This window comes from Eriocheir sinensis, unplaced genomic scaffold (genome assembly GCF_024679095.1).
Source record: "Eriocheir sinensis breed Jianghai 21 unplaced genomic scaffold, ASM2467909v1 Scaffold22, whole genome shotgun sequence".
Lineage (NCBI taxonomy): Eukaryota > Metazoa > Arthropoda > Malacostraca > Decapoda > Varunidae > Eriocheir > Eriocheir sinensis.
The window spans coordinates 1314441-1333302 of record NW_026111521.1 but is presented as its reverse complement, the minus strand read 5'-3'; the positions used below and the strand labels follow the sequence as shown (position 1 = coordinate 1333302).

At 44.1% G+C, this 18862-nt stretch overlaps 3 protein-coding genes across 3 annotated transcripts; all 3 read left to right on the top strand.

Moving 5' to 3' along the window:
- The first annotated feature begins 29 nt into the window (after positions 1-29).
- On the top strand, positions 30-880 carry LOC126990894 (uncharacterized). Its single transcript, XM_050849535.1, has 2 exons — positions 30-568; positions 802-880. The coding sequence occupies exon 1, from the start codon at positions 77-79 to the stop codon at positions 545-547; it is 471 nt and encodes a 156-aa protein (XP_050705492.1). The 5' UTR covers positions 30-76; the 3' UTR covers positions 548-568; positions 802-880.
- Positions 881-1307: 427 nt separating this feature from the next.
- On the top strand, positions 1308-12403 carry LOC126990889 (uncharacterized). Its single transcript, XM_050849531.1, has 5 exons — positions 1308-1494; positions 1994-2074; positions 6221-6299; positions 10577-10696; positions 11802-12403. The coding sequence occupies exons 1-5, from the start codon at positions 1308-1310 to the stop codon at positions 11968-11970; spliced, it is 636 nt and encodes a 211-aa protein (XP_050705488.1). The 3' UTR covers positions 11971-12403.
- A 4073-nt stretch (positions 12404-16476) lies between these two features.
- Positions 16477-18325, top strand: LOC126990888 (uncharacterized). The gene is made up of 5 exons (XM_050849530.1): positions 16477-16690; positions 17095-17160; positions 17323-17382; positions 17704-17778; positions 17918-18325. The coding sequence occupies exons 1-5, from the start codon at positions 16496-16498 to the stop codon at positions 18323-18325; spliced, it is 804 nt and encodes a 267-aa protein (XP_050705487.1). The 5' UTR covers positions 16477-16495.
- Positions 18326-18862: the final 537 nt, after the last annotated feature.

The window sequence follows — 18862 nt, the reverse complement described above, 5'->3', positions numbered from 1 at the left end:
ATGGCCCCTGGGAGGCAAGGTGGCGCTGGTGCTGGAGGTGTGGCCAGGCCTGTACACACACCTCACCTCCCAGCTGATGGCCCTGGTGTGGGGCAAGGTGGCGCTGGTGCTGGAGGTGTGGCCAGGCCTGTACACACACCTCACCTCCCAGCTGATGGCCCTGGTGTGGGGCAAGGTGGCGCTGGTGCTGGAGGTGTGGCCAGGCCTGTACACACACCTCACCTCCCAGCTGATGGCCCTGGTGTGGGGCAAGGTGGTGCTGGTGCTGGAGGTGTGGCCAGGCCTGTACACACACCTCACCTCCCAGCTGATGGCCCTGGCGCGGGGCAAGGTGGAGCTGGTGCTGGAGGTGTGGCCAGGCCTGTACACACACCTCACCTCCCAGCTGATGGCCCTGGTGTGGGGCAAGGTGGTGCTGGTGCTGGAGGTGTGGCCAGGCCTGTACACACACCTCACCTCCCAGCTGATGGCCCTGGCGCGGGGCAAGGTGGCGCTGGTGCTGGAGGTGACCAGTCTGACCTCACCCAAACATTGTGGCAGGAACTGAGCACCACACATCCACACACTGGTATGCATTCTACCTCCCTATAGAATTCAATTGGGAAAAAAAAAATTGACCACTGAAAACTTGAAAAAAAATATTGCACAGAAATCTAAAAAATAGCTCAGACAATTATTATTACATAGCAGGATGATAGTAATATTGATAATAATAATAGTAATAATAATAATAATAATAATAATAATAATAATAATAATAATAATTAGAATGGTAATAAGCAATCCCTGTTGTGTGTGCAGGGTGGGTGGTGCCTGCCGTCCAGGCCAAGAGTGCCGCCCACACCCTCAGTGCCTTGCTGGGCCACCACTGCCCCCCTGGACCCCTGCAGCCATCACCAAGGTACCTGATAGCTGTCTGTCTATCTATCTATCTCTGTATCTGTCTGTCTATATCTTTCTCTATCAGTCTGTCCATCTTTATGCCTATCTTTCTATCTCTGCTTATATCTGTCTTTATCTATCTATCTATCTCAGTCTGTCTATATCCATCTATCTATCTCTCTGTCTGCCTTATCTCTGATGCATGATTTATTGTTTTTTTTTGTTTTAATATTGTTTTTGTCCCTTCCTTTTTTATTATTATTCTCCTTACTTTACTGTTGCTGTGTATTTTATTTTCCCTATCCATGTCTGCTCATTAAGATGAATCTGTTTGGGCCTATAGCATTTTTATTTTTGCATGATGCCCTTTCTTGGATCTCAATAATAATGTCTTTTCCTATAGTTAACCTGCTCTTTTTCTCAACATGAACCATCCTCCTCCCTTCCCTGTCCTCCCCTGCCTTCAGGAGACACTGCTGAGCCTGGTGTATGTCCAGCGGGCACACTGGCGCTGCATCCAGTACCAGGGTCCTTATGCCAGCAGGAGGTGCGGGGCGAGGCTGACCCAGCACCTTCACCCTGAGCCTTCCTTCAAGGCCTGGTGGGTGTCCGGCCCTAACGCCTCCAGACCAGACACCATGCAGCTCCTGACACCATAGACACAGCAGCTCAGGGAGAGGATTGATGAGAAACTGCTGCAGCTGAGGAGGGAAGGTATGTAGGGAGGAAGGGAGGGGAGGGGAGAAAGAGGAGAGGGAGACGGAAGGAAGAGGAGAAAGGAAAATGGAAGAGGAGGAGGAAGGGAAGGAAAGGAAGGCAAAGAGGAAGAGGGAGAGAGAGAGGGGGTTGAGAGGGAAAGAAAAGGAAGCAGGGAGGAAGGAGAGGGAGGCAAAGAAAGGGAAAGGAAGGAGGGAAAAGGAGAGTTAAGGGAAGGAGGGAGTGAAGGAGATGTGAGAGGTTGGGAACATTAGGAAATGGCTTTGTACTGCAGTGGACCAATAATAATGGCTGAGGAGGAGGAGGAGAAGGAAGAGGGAGGATGTACACCTTTCATAGGAAGCTCAGTCACAGCAAACAGGAGTCACTGAGGAGCTCTGTGCCTTGTCTTCAGAGGCCGTGGTGCTGAGTGAGTCTCTGAGGCTGTGTCTGGTGTGTGACGAGCAGGTGGAGCAACACGCAGCCTTACGGAAGGGTAAGTGCACTACACACTAAGGTGTTTTTTCATTCACAGACAAAACATAATGAAGATAGTCTAAGTACTCTGATGTACCCGAGGCAGCTCTTGGTACCTGCCCGAGTTTTTACCTCAAGAAGACCAAGTTTCCCTCACATATATATATCTACTTGGACCGAATTTCTATCCACCAAACCCACTGAGGCAGCACATGGCATCTTTTTACCAGAGCTTTTATCTCAAGAAGACACAGAGTTTCCTCACACATACCATTTATAGAGGACTTGGTGCAGTGGTTAGCACACTCGGCTCACAACCGAGAGAGCCCGGGTTCAAGTCCTGGGCGGAGTGGAAAAATTTGGGAGGCTTTTCCGATACCCCACGCCCCTGTCCAGCCAGCAGTGAATGGGTACCAGGTATTAATCGGGGGTTGTGTCCCGTCTCCTGGGATCTGTTCCCTTCTCCTATAATTCCTTCCTTGTCTCTCTCTCTGGCATATGACCACAGATATTGTGCCGACTAAACCAAACTTTCCAACTTTCTGCATACCATTTATTTATTTTCACCCAATTCCTTGTTACATGTCATGTCACCCATTCAGGCAGCTTTAATACTTTACCAGAGCTAGAAGACAAAGCTTTCCTCACTTATCTAACCAACACTTAACCACCATAACTTTGACCACACATAACCCCTTGAGGCAGCTTTCTACCCTCGTACTAGAGCAACCTTTTTTACCAGACAAGTTTCCCTCACACCACGACACACAGAGGTACACACTAGGGCGGCTCGATTTGACATTTTTTTTTAGTTTTGCTTTTGGGTAGTGTGGAAAACCTGTCTATTGGTGAGAAAACACTGTGTGTAAAGTTATTTTGATCTGAGTTAATATCTTCAGGTGGCACATGTCGGTCAAAGTTTGGGAAAATGGCAAAAATAGCATTTAAAAAATACAAGTAAAAAACAATATTAGCAAATCATTTTATTGGGTAGGGATCTGTTGGTTAATAGCTCAAAGAATGGTGTGTAAAAAAATTCCAGCTTAAAAAAGGAATATTTTCAGGTGGCACATTCAAGTCAAAATAATACATAAGTGGCCAAAATTCGTACTTTGCTATTTTTTTGCATCACTTCTGGGAAATAATTTGGACATCTATAATCTGCACATCTTTGCAAAGCATTGCATACAATGACTAACCTTGACTAACCTTGGTAGGGACTATTTCTCGGTAATCATTGTGTGAAGCTTGTGGGAGCACAGAGCGTGTCACTGAGTCAGCACTGTCAGTTGCTACCCAGCACTAGTGGAGAGGACCTGCGCCTCCTCGCTCTTGCACATTTGGAGGCTATTGGATATCAAGAGACTTGTCACTATGTCCAAGAGCACCCAGCATCCACTGACAAGAGAGAAAACAATGCCCTATAGCTGGCCAGCAAGCAGAATTAGTTCAAAATGAGCTTCCAACATTTAAGGGCCATTCTAAGGGCTTATCTGTGGCATAGGAATGATATAAAGACAACAGGTAAGGATCCTCCACAAACTCATTACTGAAAGCCTCACATCCAAGTTGATCAATATGGCAACCCTCATCTATACCAATTGTTTCTAGAAAAAGGATATATGATATGATAAGCACCTTACATAGTCAGTACAAGAGCTTACTTAAAGTAAATAAGAACAGGAGAAATTCAGATTCATTTAAAGAAAAAGTTGCTGTTATTCCAGGAAAAGTCAAGGCAATTATTTGATATTGCCTGTTGCACTGATTTTGATAAATGCACTTGTGCTAAGGAACATAAAGTACCTCAAGCAGAAAGACCGTTCTTAATTAATCAAAGAGGATCAAGAACAATGGTTATTGGTGGTTTAGACAAGAAAACAACTGCCAATATCAAGAAAGTTATCAGACAAAGAAAAGATCGTTCCAGCATGACAGAGGTGAGCACAAGCAAGAATAATTTTGAAAATTTTTGAACCAGGATCATCACCTACTAGCTCATGTACTACAAGCGACGCTTCTGACTTTGAAGAAGAGCTATCAGATCGACTCAAGCTTAGTACAAAGAAGAAAAAAGTTGTAAGAGATTTGCCATCACTAGAGCTGTGAGCGACAGAACTGGTATCTCCAACCGTTCAGCGGCTTTAATAGCAACTTCTGTTTTGCAAGATTATGGGATAATCAGTGATGAAAATAAGGAATCAATAATCGACCGTCACAAAGTTACTAGGCTAAGATCGAAATCTCGTAAGACACACAAAGATTCAAGACCCAAGATTCCTCTTAAGGCTCTCTATTTTGATGGTCGCAAGGACAAAACTCGCACTCAAGAAGAGAGAGGTGCCAAGAAATCACTCAACATCATTACAGAAGAACACATAGCTCTGCTACAAGAACCAGGCTCAGAATTTTAGGTCATGTAACTCCTACATCTGGTTCTGCTTTGAATATAACCACTGCCATAATGAAATATCTTGAAAAAGAAAATATTGATACTGCTGAACTAAAAGCAGTTGGATGTGATGGCACAGTGACAAACACTGGACTAAAAAATGGCATTATTTCCTGCATGGAAAGAATTTTGGAAGGCCACTTCAATGGGTAATCTGTCTTCATGAAAATGAGCTTCCGCTTCGACATCTTGTAACTTCTCTGGACGGCAAGACTTCCGGCCCTACAGGTTTAACTGGTGACATAGGAAAGCAGCTTAATGATTGCGAGAAGCTTCCTGTTGCAAATTATGCCCCTGAACAATCTGACTACTTCTCCACGTTCCCAAATATAAATGACTTGAGTACAGATCAGCAATATTTGCTGGACATTTGCAAAGCTGTCTCTCAAGGAACCTGTGAAAAGTCATTAGCTAGTCGAAGTCCGGGAAAGATGTCACATTCACATTCACGATGGGTAACTACAGCCAACAGGATCTTGAGACTATATATTTCAACAGAGAATCCATCTAAGAACCTGATGGAAATAGTCAAATTCATAATGCACGTTTACAGTCCAATGTGGTTTAAGATTAAGAGTGAACCCTTTATTATCCATGGGGCAAATCACATGCATGAGACGATTGTGCGAATGAGAAGTTTAAGTGTTCAAACTCAAGAAGTAGTAAAGCTCATCCTTCAAAGAAATGGTTACTTCTGTCATCCTGAAAACATACTTATTGCAATGGTTGCAGATGACAGAAGTCACATCCGTGAACTTGGATGGCGGCGGATACTTAAAGCAAGAAAGAGCAAGAACCAAGGGGAAGTCAGAAGATTTAAAGTTCCACCAATCAAATTCAATGCTCAAAATTATTTTGACATGATAGAATGGCAAGATGACATAACTGAGCCTCCACTGACAAAAGAGATTTCAGAAACCCAAATAGAAGAGCTAATTAAATCACAGGAAGCCTACCAAGGCCTAACAGATCTCCCGTGCCATACTCAGGCAGTAGAACGTCTAATAAAACATGACAGAAGCTTCTGAGAAGGTATGTGGTGAGGAAAGGCGTGATGGATACATCCGAACAACATTAGCATCAAGGAAAAAGATGCCAGCTTATGAAAACAAAGCACAATATAAGCTTTAGACAACTCTAGCTTTAAAGGTAGGGTGGTTGGGATGGAGCTAGGGTGGAACTCGTCTTACAGCTACCTCCTCGTGGTGAGTTCTGGGTTATTATTGTTGAATGATATTTTCATCAATAATATGCTAAAAGCTGTAAAAATATCTATTTGTGATCACCTGAACATATATAGATGTCCAAATTATTTCCCAGAAGTGATGCAAAAAATAGCAAAGTACGAATTTTGGCCACTTATGTATTATTTTGACTTGAATGTGCCACCTGAAAATATTCCTTTTTTAAGCTGGAATTTTTACACACCATTCTTTGGGCTATTATTAACCAACAGATCCCTACCCAATAAAATGGTTGCTAATATTGTTTTTTACTTGTATTTTTTTTTAAATGCTATTTTTTGCCATTTTCCCAAACTTTGACCGATATGTGCCACCTGAAGATATTAACACAGATCAAAATAACTTTACACACAGTGTTTTCTCACCAATAGACAGGTTTTCCACACTACCCAAAAGCAAAACTAAAAAAAAAATGTCAAATCGAGCCGCCCTAGTACACACTAATTCACCCTCTCCCCCCCCCACACAGGGAACATCCAGAGCGCATCCAGCGGGTGTGGGAGATGCTGGGGCGTGCCGGGGTGCTGGGGCGAGGCCAGCGGCTGCAGGTGGGTGGTGGAGGCACTGTCTGTATGATGTGTGTGTTCATGTTTATGTCACTGTTCCGTCGTTCACTGTTCAGTTGTTTACTTCTCCTTGTTCGCCTTGCTTAGTATGAGTCTCCCTTCACACCTGCACTGGCTAACACCTGTATAGCCACCCATAGTAAAGCATAGAGGGTATGCAGCTCTCTCTATTCCTTGGACCTGCTTTATAAACTTGATGCAGTGTCAGCCAGTAGGATCAGTTGGGTTGAGTTGAGTTGAACCAGAAGTAGAATTGAGAGAGAGAGAGAGAGAGAGAGAGAGAGAGAGAGAGAGAGAGAGAGAGAGAGAGAGAGAGAGAGAGAGAGAGAGAGAGAGAGAGAGAGAGAGAGAGAGAGAGAGAGAATGCAAACAGATTCCGGATAAAGGAAGGAGATGGGAGAGAGTAAATGAGAAATAGAGATTTATAGATGATGTCAAAGAGATATTGATAAAGAAAGAGTCTAATCCTAATCTAACCCTTTTCTCTCCTCTATCCATCCTTACAGCCTCGGTGGCCCAGCGTGAGGAGGTGGAGCTCATGCACAGCCAGGAACACGTGGCTCTCATGTTCAGCCTCCAGGCCCAGCGAGAGGAGGAGCTGCAGACCCTTCAGGAGAACTACAAGTCTGTTCACCTCCACCCCTGCCACCAACGTCTGTGCCCTGCTCTCGGCCGGCTCACTGCTGCAGGTACGAGGGGGAGAAAGAAGTACCATAAGTGCATGTAGGAGAGAGTAATGTTGTGTTCACATTGGTAGAGAAAGAAGGAGGAGGAGGAGGAGGAGGAGGAGGTGTGTGAGACAGGAGATGAAAAGGAATGGCATTGAGTCACTCCTCTAGTCTCTGCTCATGGTTGGGTCTTTAGATTGGAGGAGGAGGAGGAGGAAGGAAAGGAGGAGAGAAAATATAAAAGCCTGTAATAGAAAATAATGCTGTATTCAAATTGGAGGAAGAAGAGGATAAGGAGGAGGAGGAGAAAGAGGAGAGGAGAGGAAGGAAGGAGAAAGGAAACAATGGAAGAGAGGAGGAACATACGACCGCAGGAGTCGACAAGAGGCCGGTAGGCCTGTACGAGGCAGCTCCTTTGACCCTAAGCTCCCGTGTATCTAACCCCACCTAATATCGCTGTCCATGAATTTATCTGGTCTATTTTTTAATGTGACAATTGTATTGGCACTCACCACATGACTGCTAAGCCTATTCCACTCATCCACCACCCTGTTAGTAAACCAATTTTTGCCTATGTCCCTGTTGAATCTGAATTTATCCAGTTTAAACCCATTACTTCGTGTCCTACCCGGTTCTCTTACCAACAAAACCTTATGAATGTCTCCTTATTAAAGCCCTTCATCCATTTATAAACCTCGATCATGTCTCCACGCACCCTTCGCCTTTCTAGAGAATGCAAGTTTAACTGTTTGAGTCTTTCCTCATGTGGCAAGTTTCTCAACCCCTGAATCATCTTAGTCATCCTCCTCTGCACCGATTCTAACATTTTGATATCCATTCTATAGTAGGGTGACCAGAACTGAACCGCATAGTCAAGATGAGGTCTAACTAATGCTAAATATAGTTTGAGGAAGACTTCGGGGCTTCTGTTGCTTACGCTCCTTATGTTGCTTACGCAAGGCAAAGAGGAAGAGGGAGAGAGAGCGGGGGAGGGAAAGAAAAGGAAGCAGGAAGGGAGAGGGAGGTTAAGAAAGGGAAAGGAAGGAGGGAGGAGAGTTAAGGAAGGGAGGGAGTGAAGGAGATGTGAGAGGTTGGGAACATTAGGAAATGGCTTTGTACTACAGTACTGCAGTGGGACCAATAATAATGGCTGAGGAGGAGGAGGAGAAGGAAGAGGGAGGGGTGTACACCTTTCATAGGAAGCTCAGTCACAGCAAACAGGAGTCACTGAGGAGCTCTGTGCCTTGTCTTCAGAGGCCGTGGTGCTGAGTGAGTCTCCGAGGCTGTGTCTGGTGTGTGACGAGCAGGTGGAGCAACACGCAGCCTTACGGAAGGGTAAGTGCACTACACACTAAGGTGTTTTTTCATTCACAGACAAAACATAATGAAGATAGTCTAAGTACTCTGATGTACCTGAGGCAGCTCTTGGTACCTCCCAGGACTTTCTCTGCCTCTGTGGTGGATAGTGGAGTGTTTCCCATGTGGTATTAGTGTGCTGGATATCCCTTCACTGGTAGCCTGGTAACATACACTCCCAGGACTTTCTCTGCCTCTGTGGTGGATAGTGGAGTGTTTCCCATGTGGTATTAGTGTGCTGGATATCCCTTCACTGGTAGCCTGGTAACATACACTCCCAGGACTTTCTCTGCCTCTGTGGTGGATAGTGGAGTGTTTCCCATGTGGTATTAGTGTGCTGGATATCCCTTCACTGGTAGCCTGGTAACATACACTACCATGTCTTTATCTGCCTCTGTTGTGGATAGTGGAGTGTTTCCCATGTGGTATTAGTGTGCTGGATATCCCTTCACTGGTAGCCTGGTAACATACACTCCCAGGACTTTCTCTGCCTCTGTGGTGGATAGTGGAGTGTTTCCCATGTGGTATTGGTGTGCTGGATATCCCTTCACTGGTAGCCTGGTAACATACACTCCCAGGACTTTCTCTGCCTCTGTGGTGGATAGTGGAGTGTTTCCCATTTGGTATTAGTGTGCTGGATATCCCTTCACTGGTAGCCTGGTAACATACACTCCCAGGTCTTTTTCTGCCTCTGTGGTGGATAGTGAGTGTTTCCATGTGGTATTGGTGTGCTGGATATCCCTCCCAGGGTGCAGGACATTTTCTTCATTGCATTGTAGCAGACATTTCATTCCACCTGTAGCTTGGTGAGGTCTGTCTTCTGGCTGGAAATCTGCAGCCAAGGGGTTAACAAGTGTGCTGCACCTTCATGGGACCAAGTTTCCCTTGACCCTTTTTTGGAATTACTTTTACACAGACATTGTTGCAGCTTGAGAATGCTGCTCACTGGTCGCTTGCTTCATGTCCTACTCTCTGACCCTCACCAGACCTGCCTTTGACCTGAGAGCTCTTCATGTCCAAATACTATGCCTAGATAGATAGATAGAGAGACAGATAGATAGTGTGATAGGTAGGTACTCCCAGTTATCTCCTGACATTTGCTGTATTACCTTTCATGAATTGATAAGTTTATCTGTACTGTGTTCATTGACCTGGTAGTGAAGACGTCAGATGGAGTCTTTCAATGCTGCATCTTTTAAGGTTAATCAGATGATGACAACTATGAGCCAGGTGCCCAGAGTTTGTTTTTTCCCAAATAAATGAACAGCTATTTCGAGAGAGGTTGTTTCCCTCAACAGACAGGAACCATTCAGGAAAAGGGAGAGAAGGAAGAGGGAGAGGAAAGAAATGCAATGCAGTTTGCTTACTGTAAAACAAACAGAATAAATGAACATAACAACAGCATCACCAAGGTTGTATTGAAGGGAGGTAAATAGAGTCCATCCTTTCTCCCCCAAAAAATACATAGACACATTACATGGACCAGGAACAATTTTGGCACAATATTTTACTTATCCATAATTGCCTAAGTGGCCAAAAGAGAGATCAGTTTCTGAAGGAGAGGTGTTTTGATTGTTCTAAATACCTATTCAAACACATGCTAACCAACTTGAAATAGTGCTCCAGCCCTCACTTGGAATAAAAGGAAGGAAGAAAGAAAGGAGGCCTGGAGAGATGGTAGGAAGGAGTAGGAGAAAGAGGAATAATTAAATGGAGAAAGAAGGGAAGAGTCCAAGGAAATTTAAGGAAAGAAGGAATGATAAAAAGGAAACTAGGCTGGCAGAGAGAGAGAGAGAGAGAGAGAGAGAGAGAGAGAGAGAGAGAGAGAGAGAGAGAGAGAGAGAGAGAGAGAGAGATGTAACAGCTAAACCCTTGATTCAGCTATTCCACCACCCCATGTCTTTCCTCCCAGCTACAAATCAGAAAATTGACCCTCGAGTGCTAAGTCCTCTGAGTATTTTTCTCCCTACACTGGTGCTGAAGTATTGCATTTTCATTCAGTCACAATTACCTGACACTTTTTTCCTGTTATGATTCCCAGTGATCAATGTCTAGATCCACACAGCCCTGTCCAGCACATGAAGGTTCACCCTGCTATCCAAGCTCCCAATGCAAGAATCAGTTATGGTCCTCAGCTCTGGTATTTCATCGTCCAGTGTCCTTCCTCCCAGCCACAGTTCAGGAGGAAGAAGTTGTGTTTACTAAAGCCACAGTGTTTTTCTTGTGTTGTTTCAGAGTGGCATGGGTGACGCAGAGGCTCTCACTCAGGTGGTGCTGCCCGTGGCCTACCAGTTCAACCCACAGCTGGTCCTGGTCACTGCCAGCCTTGATGTTGGTGCGGGGACCCACTTGGAGGTTGGTGGATGGTGTCACTATCTGTATGACTACCTGCAGCTGCCTCTTTCTCTTTTTCTGTCACTATCTGCTCAGTTCAGTTCAGTTCTCCCTCCATTATTATATTTTCAGTTCATGGTCGGGAGTTTTGGCTTCATAACAGCACTCCCTGGTGCACTCCTTTACTGTTTGGGTTTCTTGTTTTCCTCTCTTTATTCCTTTAGTGTTCTTTCTTATCCAAAATTTCTGTATTGTTCTTTTTTATTTATTTATTTATTTATTTTTTATCTGCCTTAATAACTCATCTTCAGGGGCTGCCATGTGTATGCAATGAAGCATTTTGTAGTCTCCTTATATTGTATCCTGGTGTATTGTCATCTCAGACCATTGCATTCCATAGTGAAGAACTCCCTTCCTCTTCCTCACCCCCATTCCTCCCTTCATGCATCTCATACCTAAAGTAACACAGCCTAACCATTGCATTCCATTGTGAAGAACTCCCTTCCTCTTCCTCCTCCCTTATTCCTCCTTCATGCATCTCATACCTAAAGTAACACACCCTAGCCATTGCATTCCATTGTGAAGAACTCCCTTTCTCTTCCTCCTCCCTTATTCCTCCTTCATGCATCTCATACCTAAAGTAACACACCGTAACCATTGCATTGCATAGTGAAGAACTCCCTTCCTCTTCCTCACCCCCATTCCTCCCTTCATGCATCTCATACCTAAAGTAACACACCCTAGCCATTGCATTCCATTGTGAAGAACTCCCTTTCTCTTCCTCCTCCCTTATTCCTCCTTCATGCATCTCATACCTAAAGTAACACACCGTAACCATTGCATTCCATAGTGAAGAACTCCCTTTCTCTTCCTCACCCCCATTCCTCCCTTCATGCATCTCATACCTAAAGTAACACACCCTAGCCATTGCATTCCATTGTGAAGAACTCCCTTTCTCTTCCTCCTCCCTTATTCCTCCCTTCAATCCTTCATGCATCTCATACCTAAAGTAACACACCGTAACCATTGCATTCCATAGTGAAGAACTCCCTTTCTCTTCCTCACCCCCATTCCTCCCTCCATGCATCTCATACCTAAAGTAACAGCCTCACACACACACTCCCAGGTTGCCGCGTGAGTCCTGGTTGCTGTGGACATATGATGGCCCTTCTGTCTGGCCTGGCCGAGGGCCGCATAGTTCTGGCACTGGAGGGCGGCTTCAACCTCACCACCATCAGCTACTGTATGACGCTGTGTGCCAAGGCCTTGCTGGGGGATCTGCTGCCCCCCCTTGAGCCCCAGCTGGTGCCCAACAAGAGTGCCGTGCAGACCACCAATGGGGTCATCCGTACCCACAGCCGCTACTGGCTGGCGCTCTGCTTCAAGGTGAGTGTGGGGGTCTTTAATCCGACCACTGCAATTGGCATGGATTTGGCCTTCACTGGTAGCCTGGTAACATACACTCCCAGGTCTTTCTCTGCCTCTGTGGTGATAGTGGAGTGTTTCCCATGTGGTATTGGTGTGCTGGATATCCCCTCCCAAGGTGCAGGACTTTACATTTTTCTTCAGTGAATTGTAGCAGACATTTTTTGTTCCATTGCTGTAGCTTGGTGAGGTCTTCTTGTAAGAAATCCAGTCAAGGGGTTAAGGGGCAGGACTGGTGAAAGTTATCCCTCATGTCTTGCTGGTGTGTTCTGTGCCTGGTAGTGTTGTCAGTACATAGTTTAGAAAGCTGCCTCATTTCCAGAACTATATATTGGACATGTATTAGTTAGATCTCTCAAAACATTTCTTCAGTTGGGGGAGAATTAGGTGGCAGTGATCACAAGGAAATTAGGTTTAAATTAGATCATGGTGACCCATGAACTCAACACTGTTTTGGTGCATTACTGTAGAAGAGCTGATTATGAGGGGCTCAGAAGACACCTTGAGGAGGTAAATTGGGAAACCTTAGGGCTGGATGAGGGCCAGATCTCAGGGCTGGAACCGGAAAGACAGGGGAACCAAGTAGAAATGACCTACAATAATTTAGTTAGAGAAATTGCAAAGGGTCAGAGACAGCATATCCCTTACCAAGCACGTAGGAAGGAAAATAACGACCCCAAATGGATGACCCGCAGACTCAAGCATAAAATAGGCTTGAAGAGAGGAATTTATAGAAAATAAAGAACAGAGAGATCCACCTCAGGGTAGGTATGTTGAGCTAGCCATGTTGGTGAGGAAGAACACCCGCCTAGCAAAAAGAAATTATGAGATTAGGGTAGCCAACGAGGCCAAGAGCGATCCCAAGGGCTTCTTCAAATTGTACAGGACGAAAACAAGGGACAGAATTGGACCGTTGAAAACAAACACGGGCGAGCTCGTTGAGAATGGAGAAGATATGAGCCAAATGATGAATGACTATTTCCTCTCAGTTTTCATGCAGGAAAATCTAACAACCATTCCGGAGAGAGTTCAGATATATGAGGGTGACGAGAACGACAAGTTGAGGGATGTGATCATCACTAGGCAAGTAGTCCAGAATGAGATTGGTAGGTTGAAGAAAAACAAATCGCCGGGCCCAGACGAAGTATTCCCAAGGGTTCTGAAAGAGTGCAAGGAAGTCCTTAGTGGCCCTCTTGCCGATATCTTTAAGATGTCGGTAAATTCTGGGTATGTGCCCAATCAATGGAAAGTAGCTAATGTGACGCAGATTTTCAAAAAGGGAGACAAGTCAGCCACCTCAAACTATCGCCCAGTTAGCTTAACATCAGTTGTGGGAAAGATGTTAGAGTCAATTATAGCCAGGAGCATTCGGGACCATCTAGAAAAGCATAATTTAATTCATGATTCACAACATGGGTTCACAAAGGGGAGGTCTTGCCTTACTAACCTGTTGTCCTTCTACACTAAAGTAATCGAGGCGGTTGACAGAGATGAAAACTATGACATATTATATCTAGATTTCAGTAAAGCGTTCGACAAAGTCCCTCATCACCGGCTATTACAAAAATTGCAGGCTCACGGCGTAGATGGGAAAGTTTTGAACTGGATCAGGGCGTGGCTTAGTGGTAGGAAGCAGAGAGTGCAAATCAATGGTAGGAAATCTGAATGGGGCAGTGTTACGAGTGGAGTCCCACAGGGGTCGGTGCTGGGTCCTCTGCTTTTTATTATTTACATCAATGACTTGGACACAGGAATTAGTAGTGATGTCAGTAAGTTCGCAGATGATACCAAGATCGGTAGAGTAATCCAATCAGACAGGGACGCTACCGTTCTCCAGGATGTGGCAGATGGAATTCAATGTCGGGAAGTGTAGCATTCTGAGTGTAGGTTGGAGTAACCCCTCACACAATTAATTCTTAAATGACACTCCTCTAAGCAGGTCTGGGTGTGAGAGAGACTTAGGAGTCCTAGTGAGCGATGACCTCCGTCCTAGGGCCCAATGCATTAAGGCTAAAAATCGGGCGAACAGAGTACTGGGTTTCATCTCAAGGATCGTAAGCAATAGGAGAGCTGAAGTCATCCTAAAACTTTACTTAGCACTAGTTAGACCTCATCTCGATTATGCAGTTCAGTTCTGGTCCCCCTACTATAGAATGGATATCAAAATGTTAGAATCTGTACAGAGGAGGATGACAAAGATGATACAAGGGGTGAGAAACTTGCCTTATGAAGATAGACAAGCATTTAAATCTACACTCGCTAGAAAGGGGAAGGTTGTGAGGAGACTTGATAGAAGTTTATAAATGGATGAAGGGCTTCAATAAAGATGTCAATAAGATTTTGACAGTAAATGAGCCAGATAGGACACGTAGCAATGGTTTTAAATTAGACAAATTCAGATTCAGCAAAGACATAGGCAAGAATTGGTTCACCAGTAGAGTGGTAGATGAATGGAACAGGCTTGACAGCCATGTTGTGGGTGCGAATACCATAGCTACATTCAAGAAGAGGTTAGATAAAGTTATGGATAGTGAGTTAAGGTGGGGTTAGGATTACAGGAGCTGCCTTGTTTAGGCCAACCGGTCTCTTGCAGACTCCTTACGTTCTTATGTTCTTATGTTCTTATGTATGCGGATATTTCCATACACTTTCTTTACAACTGTCCATTTAAAAAACAGAATACTGTAAAATTAAAGAGAAAAGTGACAGAACTTAAACAGGGCGAGCACTAGGTGTGCAACAACACGAATGCCACCTAGCATGAAAATCCGTGCAAATCATAAAAAAAAAAAAATATATATCAATTTACTGTACATTCAGAGGGATCAGGTTTTGTGGTAATGACACTCGGCTGTTGAACCGAATGTCTTTGTTCAAAATAAAAGGTACGTGGAGTGTGCACCCATCCATGATATACTGTATTGGAGGGGGGCCAACATGTATTCTGCATATATATATATATATATATATATATATATATATATATATATATATATATATATATATATATATATATTTATATATTTTTTTATATATATATATATAAAAAATATATATAATATATCAGATTTAATATATATATATATATATATATATATATATATATATATATATATATATATATATATATATATATATATATATATATATATTATATATATATATATATATATATATATATATATATATATATATATATATAGTTCGGGTGTTCGATATATATATATATATATATATATATAGTGCTCAGTCCTAAATTCTTACTATCTCGAGTTTATGCATTATTTTCCCGAGTTTCGCGCTGTTTCGACAAGTATCAAACGCGTTTACGTGTGGCGTCACGCATGATGCCTCGACTCCCTCAGTTGGCTGGCGGTGTTGACTACGTGCATACGTGTCCTTGCCCTCTTCCACTAGCCTCTTGATATTTCTCCGCGAGTTTGCTGTGATGTCTGAGGACAGAGGAGGCACTGCAGCATGTGGCTCAAAGAAACCAATTTCGGTAATAGGAAGCAGGCCAGAGAGGCAAGGTAAAAGAAGAGACTGTTAAGCATGAAAGAAAAGGGGAAGTGTTGAAAAAGCTTGATACTGGAATGGGACCTGTTGCCGTTGGGAACTTTTCAACATTAGTGAATCTACTGTAAGAGTAATAAGAGCAAAACGTATTGAAATACAACGTTTCCTGAAAGATGCCTGGGGAGCTCTGTGATTGAAGTTGCTCACATCACGCATCCTACAAGCAAGTTGATGGTGACAACAGAACACTATCTGAAGAAATATATTGAAGACAAAATGATCGAAATGTCTGCATATCTTCTGCTAAGGCAAGAGAGAAGGCAAGAGAAATATATGCGGCAGTAGCACGTAAGTTAACCATTGATAATCCTCCACCTTTCTCTGCTAGCAGTGGTTGGTTCTCAAGGTTTAAGAAAAGACACTCGCTCAAAAGGGCACGATGTCTGGGTGAAGCAGCAGACGCACCTACACATGAGGTGGAAAGCTTCACTGATGTCTTGAAACAGCTGATCGAGGGCGGCGGTTACGATCTTCGTCAAATATTCAATGCAGATGAAACTGGTTTTCACTGGAAACAGCAGCCAAGATCAACCATAATCGCCAAACAAAAGAAGCCTAGAGGGCACAAGGAAAGTAAACAGCGTTTCAGTGTTCTCTTTACGGTCAATGCAACTGGTGACTGTAAACTGAAGCCACTTGTTCTCTACACCGCTGCTCGCCCTCGACCTTATCGTCACAAGGACATGAAAAATCTAAATGTGCACTGGGTCTCCAACAAGAAAGGGTACATGACAACTGTTACCTTCTTAGATTGGTTCGATAACCACTTCATACCCGAAGGAAAGGAATACTGCGAGGAACAATCTAGCCTTCAAGCTCATGCTTCTGCTGGACAACGCACCCGGGCATCCAACGTTTCTGAGAGGCCGTCATCCTAACTGCGAGGTCGTGTTCCTTCCCCCTAACACAACCTCCATAATACAGCCCTTGGATCAAGAAATAATCGCCAATGTCAAGCTAGAATTCTACAGGAGAACTTGGAAGAAGCTTGAAGAAGCACTGGACACTGATGATGTAAGTAGAACCTGCACACATTTGAGAGAGAGAGAGAGAGAGAGAGAGAGAGAGAGAGAGAGAGAGAGAGAGAGAGAGAGAGAGAGAGAGAGAGAGAGAATTGCACATGTAGCCTACAACTTGACGTTGCTCTGAACACACACACACACACACACACACACACACACACAGAGAGAGAGAGAGAGAGAGAGAGAGAGAGAGAGAGAGAGAGAGAGAGAGAGAGAGAGAGAGAGAGAGCAACACACACACACACACACACACACAGAGAGAGAGAGAGAGAGAGAGAGAGAGAGAGAGAGAGAGAGAGAGAGAGAGAGAGAGAGAGAGAGAGAGAGAGGATTCAAGTGTTTATTACAAACCTGACAAATATTATTATCAACATCATTATTGTTTTTACTCTACAGATCCTTCTGCAAGTGGAGGAGGAGATTGACGAGCCAGACCAGCAGACAGGCGACCCTTCAGCAGAGGTTTGTACGATGAATGATGATTTGGACTCCTGGGTGCTTTAATTTGCTCAGAGAGAGAGAGAGAGAGAGAGAGAGAGAGAGAGAGAGAGAGAGAGAGGATTCGTGTTTATTACAAACCTGACAAATTATATTATCAACATCATTATTGTATATACTCTACAGCTGCAAGTGGAGGAGGAGATTGACGAGCCAGACAAGCAGACAGGCGACCCTTCAGCAGAGGTTTGTACAATGAATGATATGATTTGGACTCTTGGGTGCTTTAATTGCTCAGAGAGAGAGAGAGAGAGAGAGAGAGAGAGAGAGAGAGAGAGAGAGAGAGAGAGAGAGAGAGAGAATTGCACATGTAGCCTACAACTTAACGTTGCTCTGAACACACACACACACACACACACACACACACACACAGAGAGAGAGAGAGAGAGAGACGCGCAGGCTACACATGCAGCGTCCTTGAAACGTTTCCTTGTGATGGCTAACACAATGATCATAATTATCATTATAAACATTATCATTGACATTATTGATATCACAATTTTACAGAGACAGCTGCAGGTGGATGATGTGCACGTGAGTGATGAGCCATACGGCCAGACAGGTGTTCATCCACAAGCAGAGGTATGTATGTTTGTGCGTACGTCTGGCAACGCTACTCATGCCCCCTTCATTACAACCTATGACATCGTACGTTTTTTTTTTTTTAACACTTCTTGTTGTTTAGGTTGACCCATCAGAGTTTATTTTTCATGTATTTCAGTCAGCCATGCCACTGACCACTGCAGAGGTTGGGGCCCCACACCACTCACAGACAGTGCAGCACACACCTGATACAACATTCCAAGCAGCGCCGCCAGGCAGACCCAAGCAGATTATGACTGCACAGACTTTCTTTTGTAATTTTAATATCAAGAAAGCAGTGGACTTAATGGTAGAATGCTGGCACTTTGTCAATATTGCAACGGTGAAGCATGGATGGAGGAAGGTTCTCCCGTGGGTGAAGACAGAAATGAGCGGCGGTGACAGGCAGCGCGTAGCGGCCGCTATGGACACGTTGCTTCAGGTGGCTAAAACGTTACCCATCACGGGGTATGAGAATGTCAGTGTTGCTGATATGGAAGTTCTCATTGATGGAGGAGTCGCTGAACGTAGCAGAAGACATGATTGATGATGAGGATGATTTTGATGATGAGGAGGAAGAAAAAGAGAAGAAAGATGAGCCAACAGTTCAGCAGTTAACAGAAATATTTGCAATAACAGAAAAATTGAAGGAGGCCATTTACAAATTTGATTCAAATTCGGACCGACGTGAGACATGCATCCACACAATTCAAAAGGGATTAAATGAATACAAACTGATGTACGAAACCCGAGTCAACAACCTTCAACAAGCCTTGATCACACGCTACTTACGTAACCGTGACAAGCGAGAAGATATGCCACCTGCTGTTGTTGCTGAACATGATGATGGAGAGGATAATGATCTGCTTGTGGACAATGAAGTAGCCCCAGAGAATTTGGGTGACGACTTTGAAGGCTTCGTACTAGCCGACCAGGAGTGATCGAGTGACTGGCGACAAGAGGGCAGGGAATGTTTATTGTCATTTCTTTTCTCGTTTTCATTTTTTCAATAAAGTGTATCTCTCCCCATTATTCTTTGTCTTTGCAAGAACACTTTGCCCATTAACTGCAAGAAAAACATCAA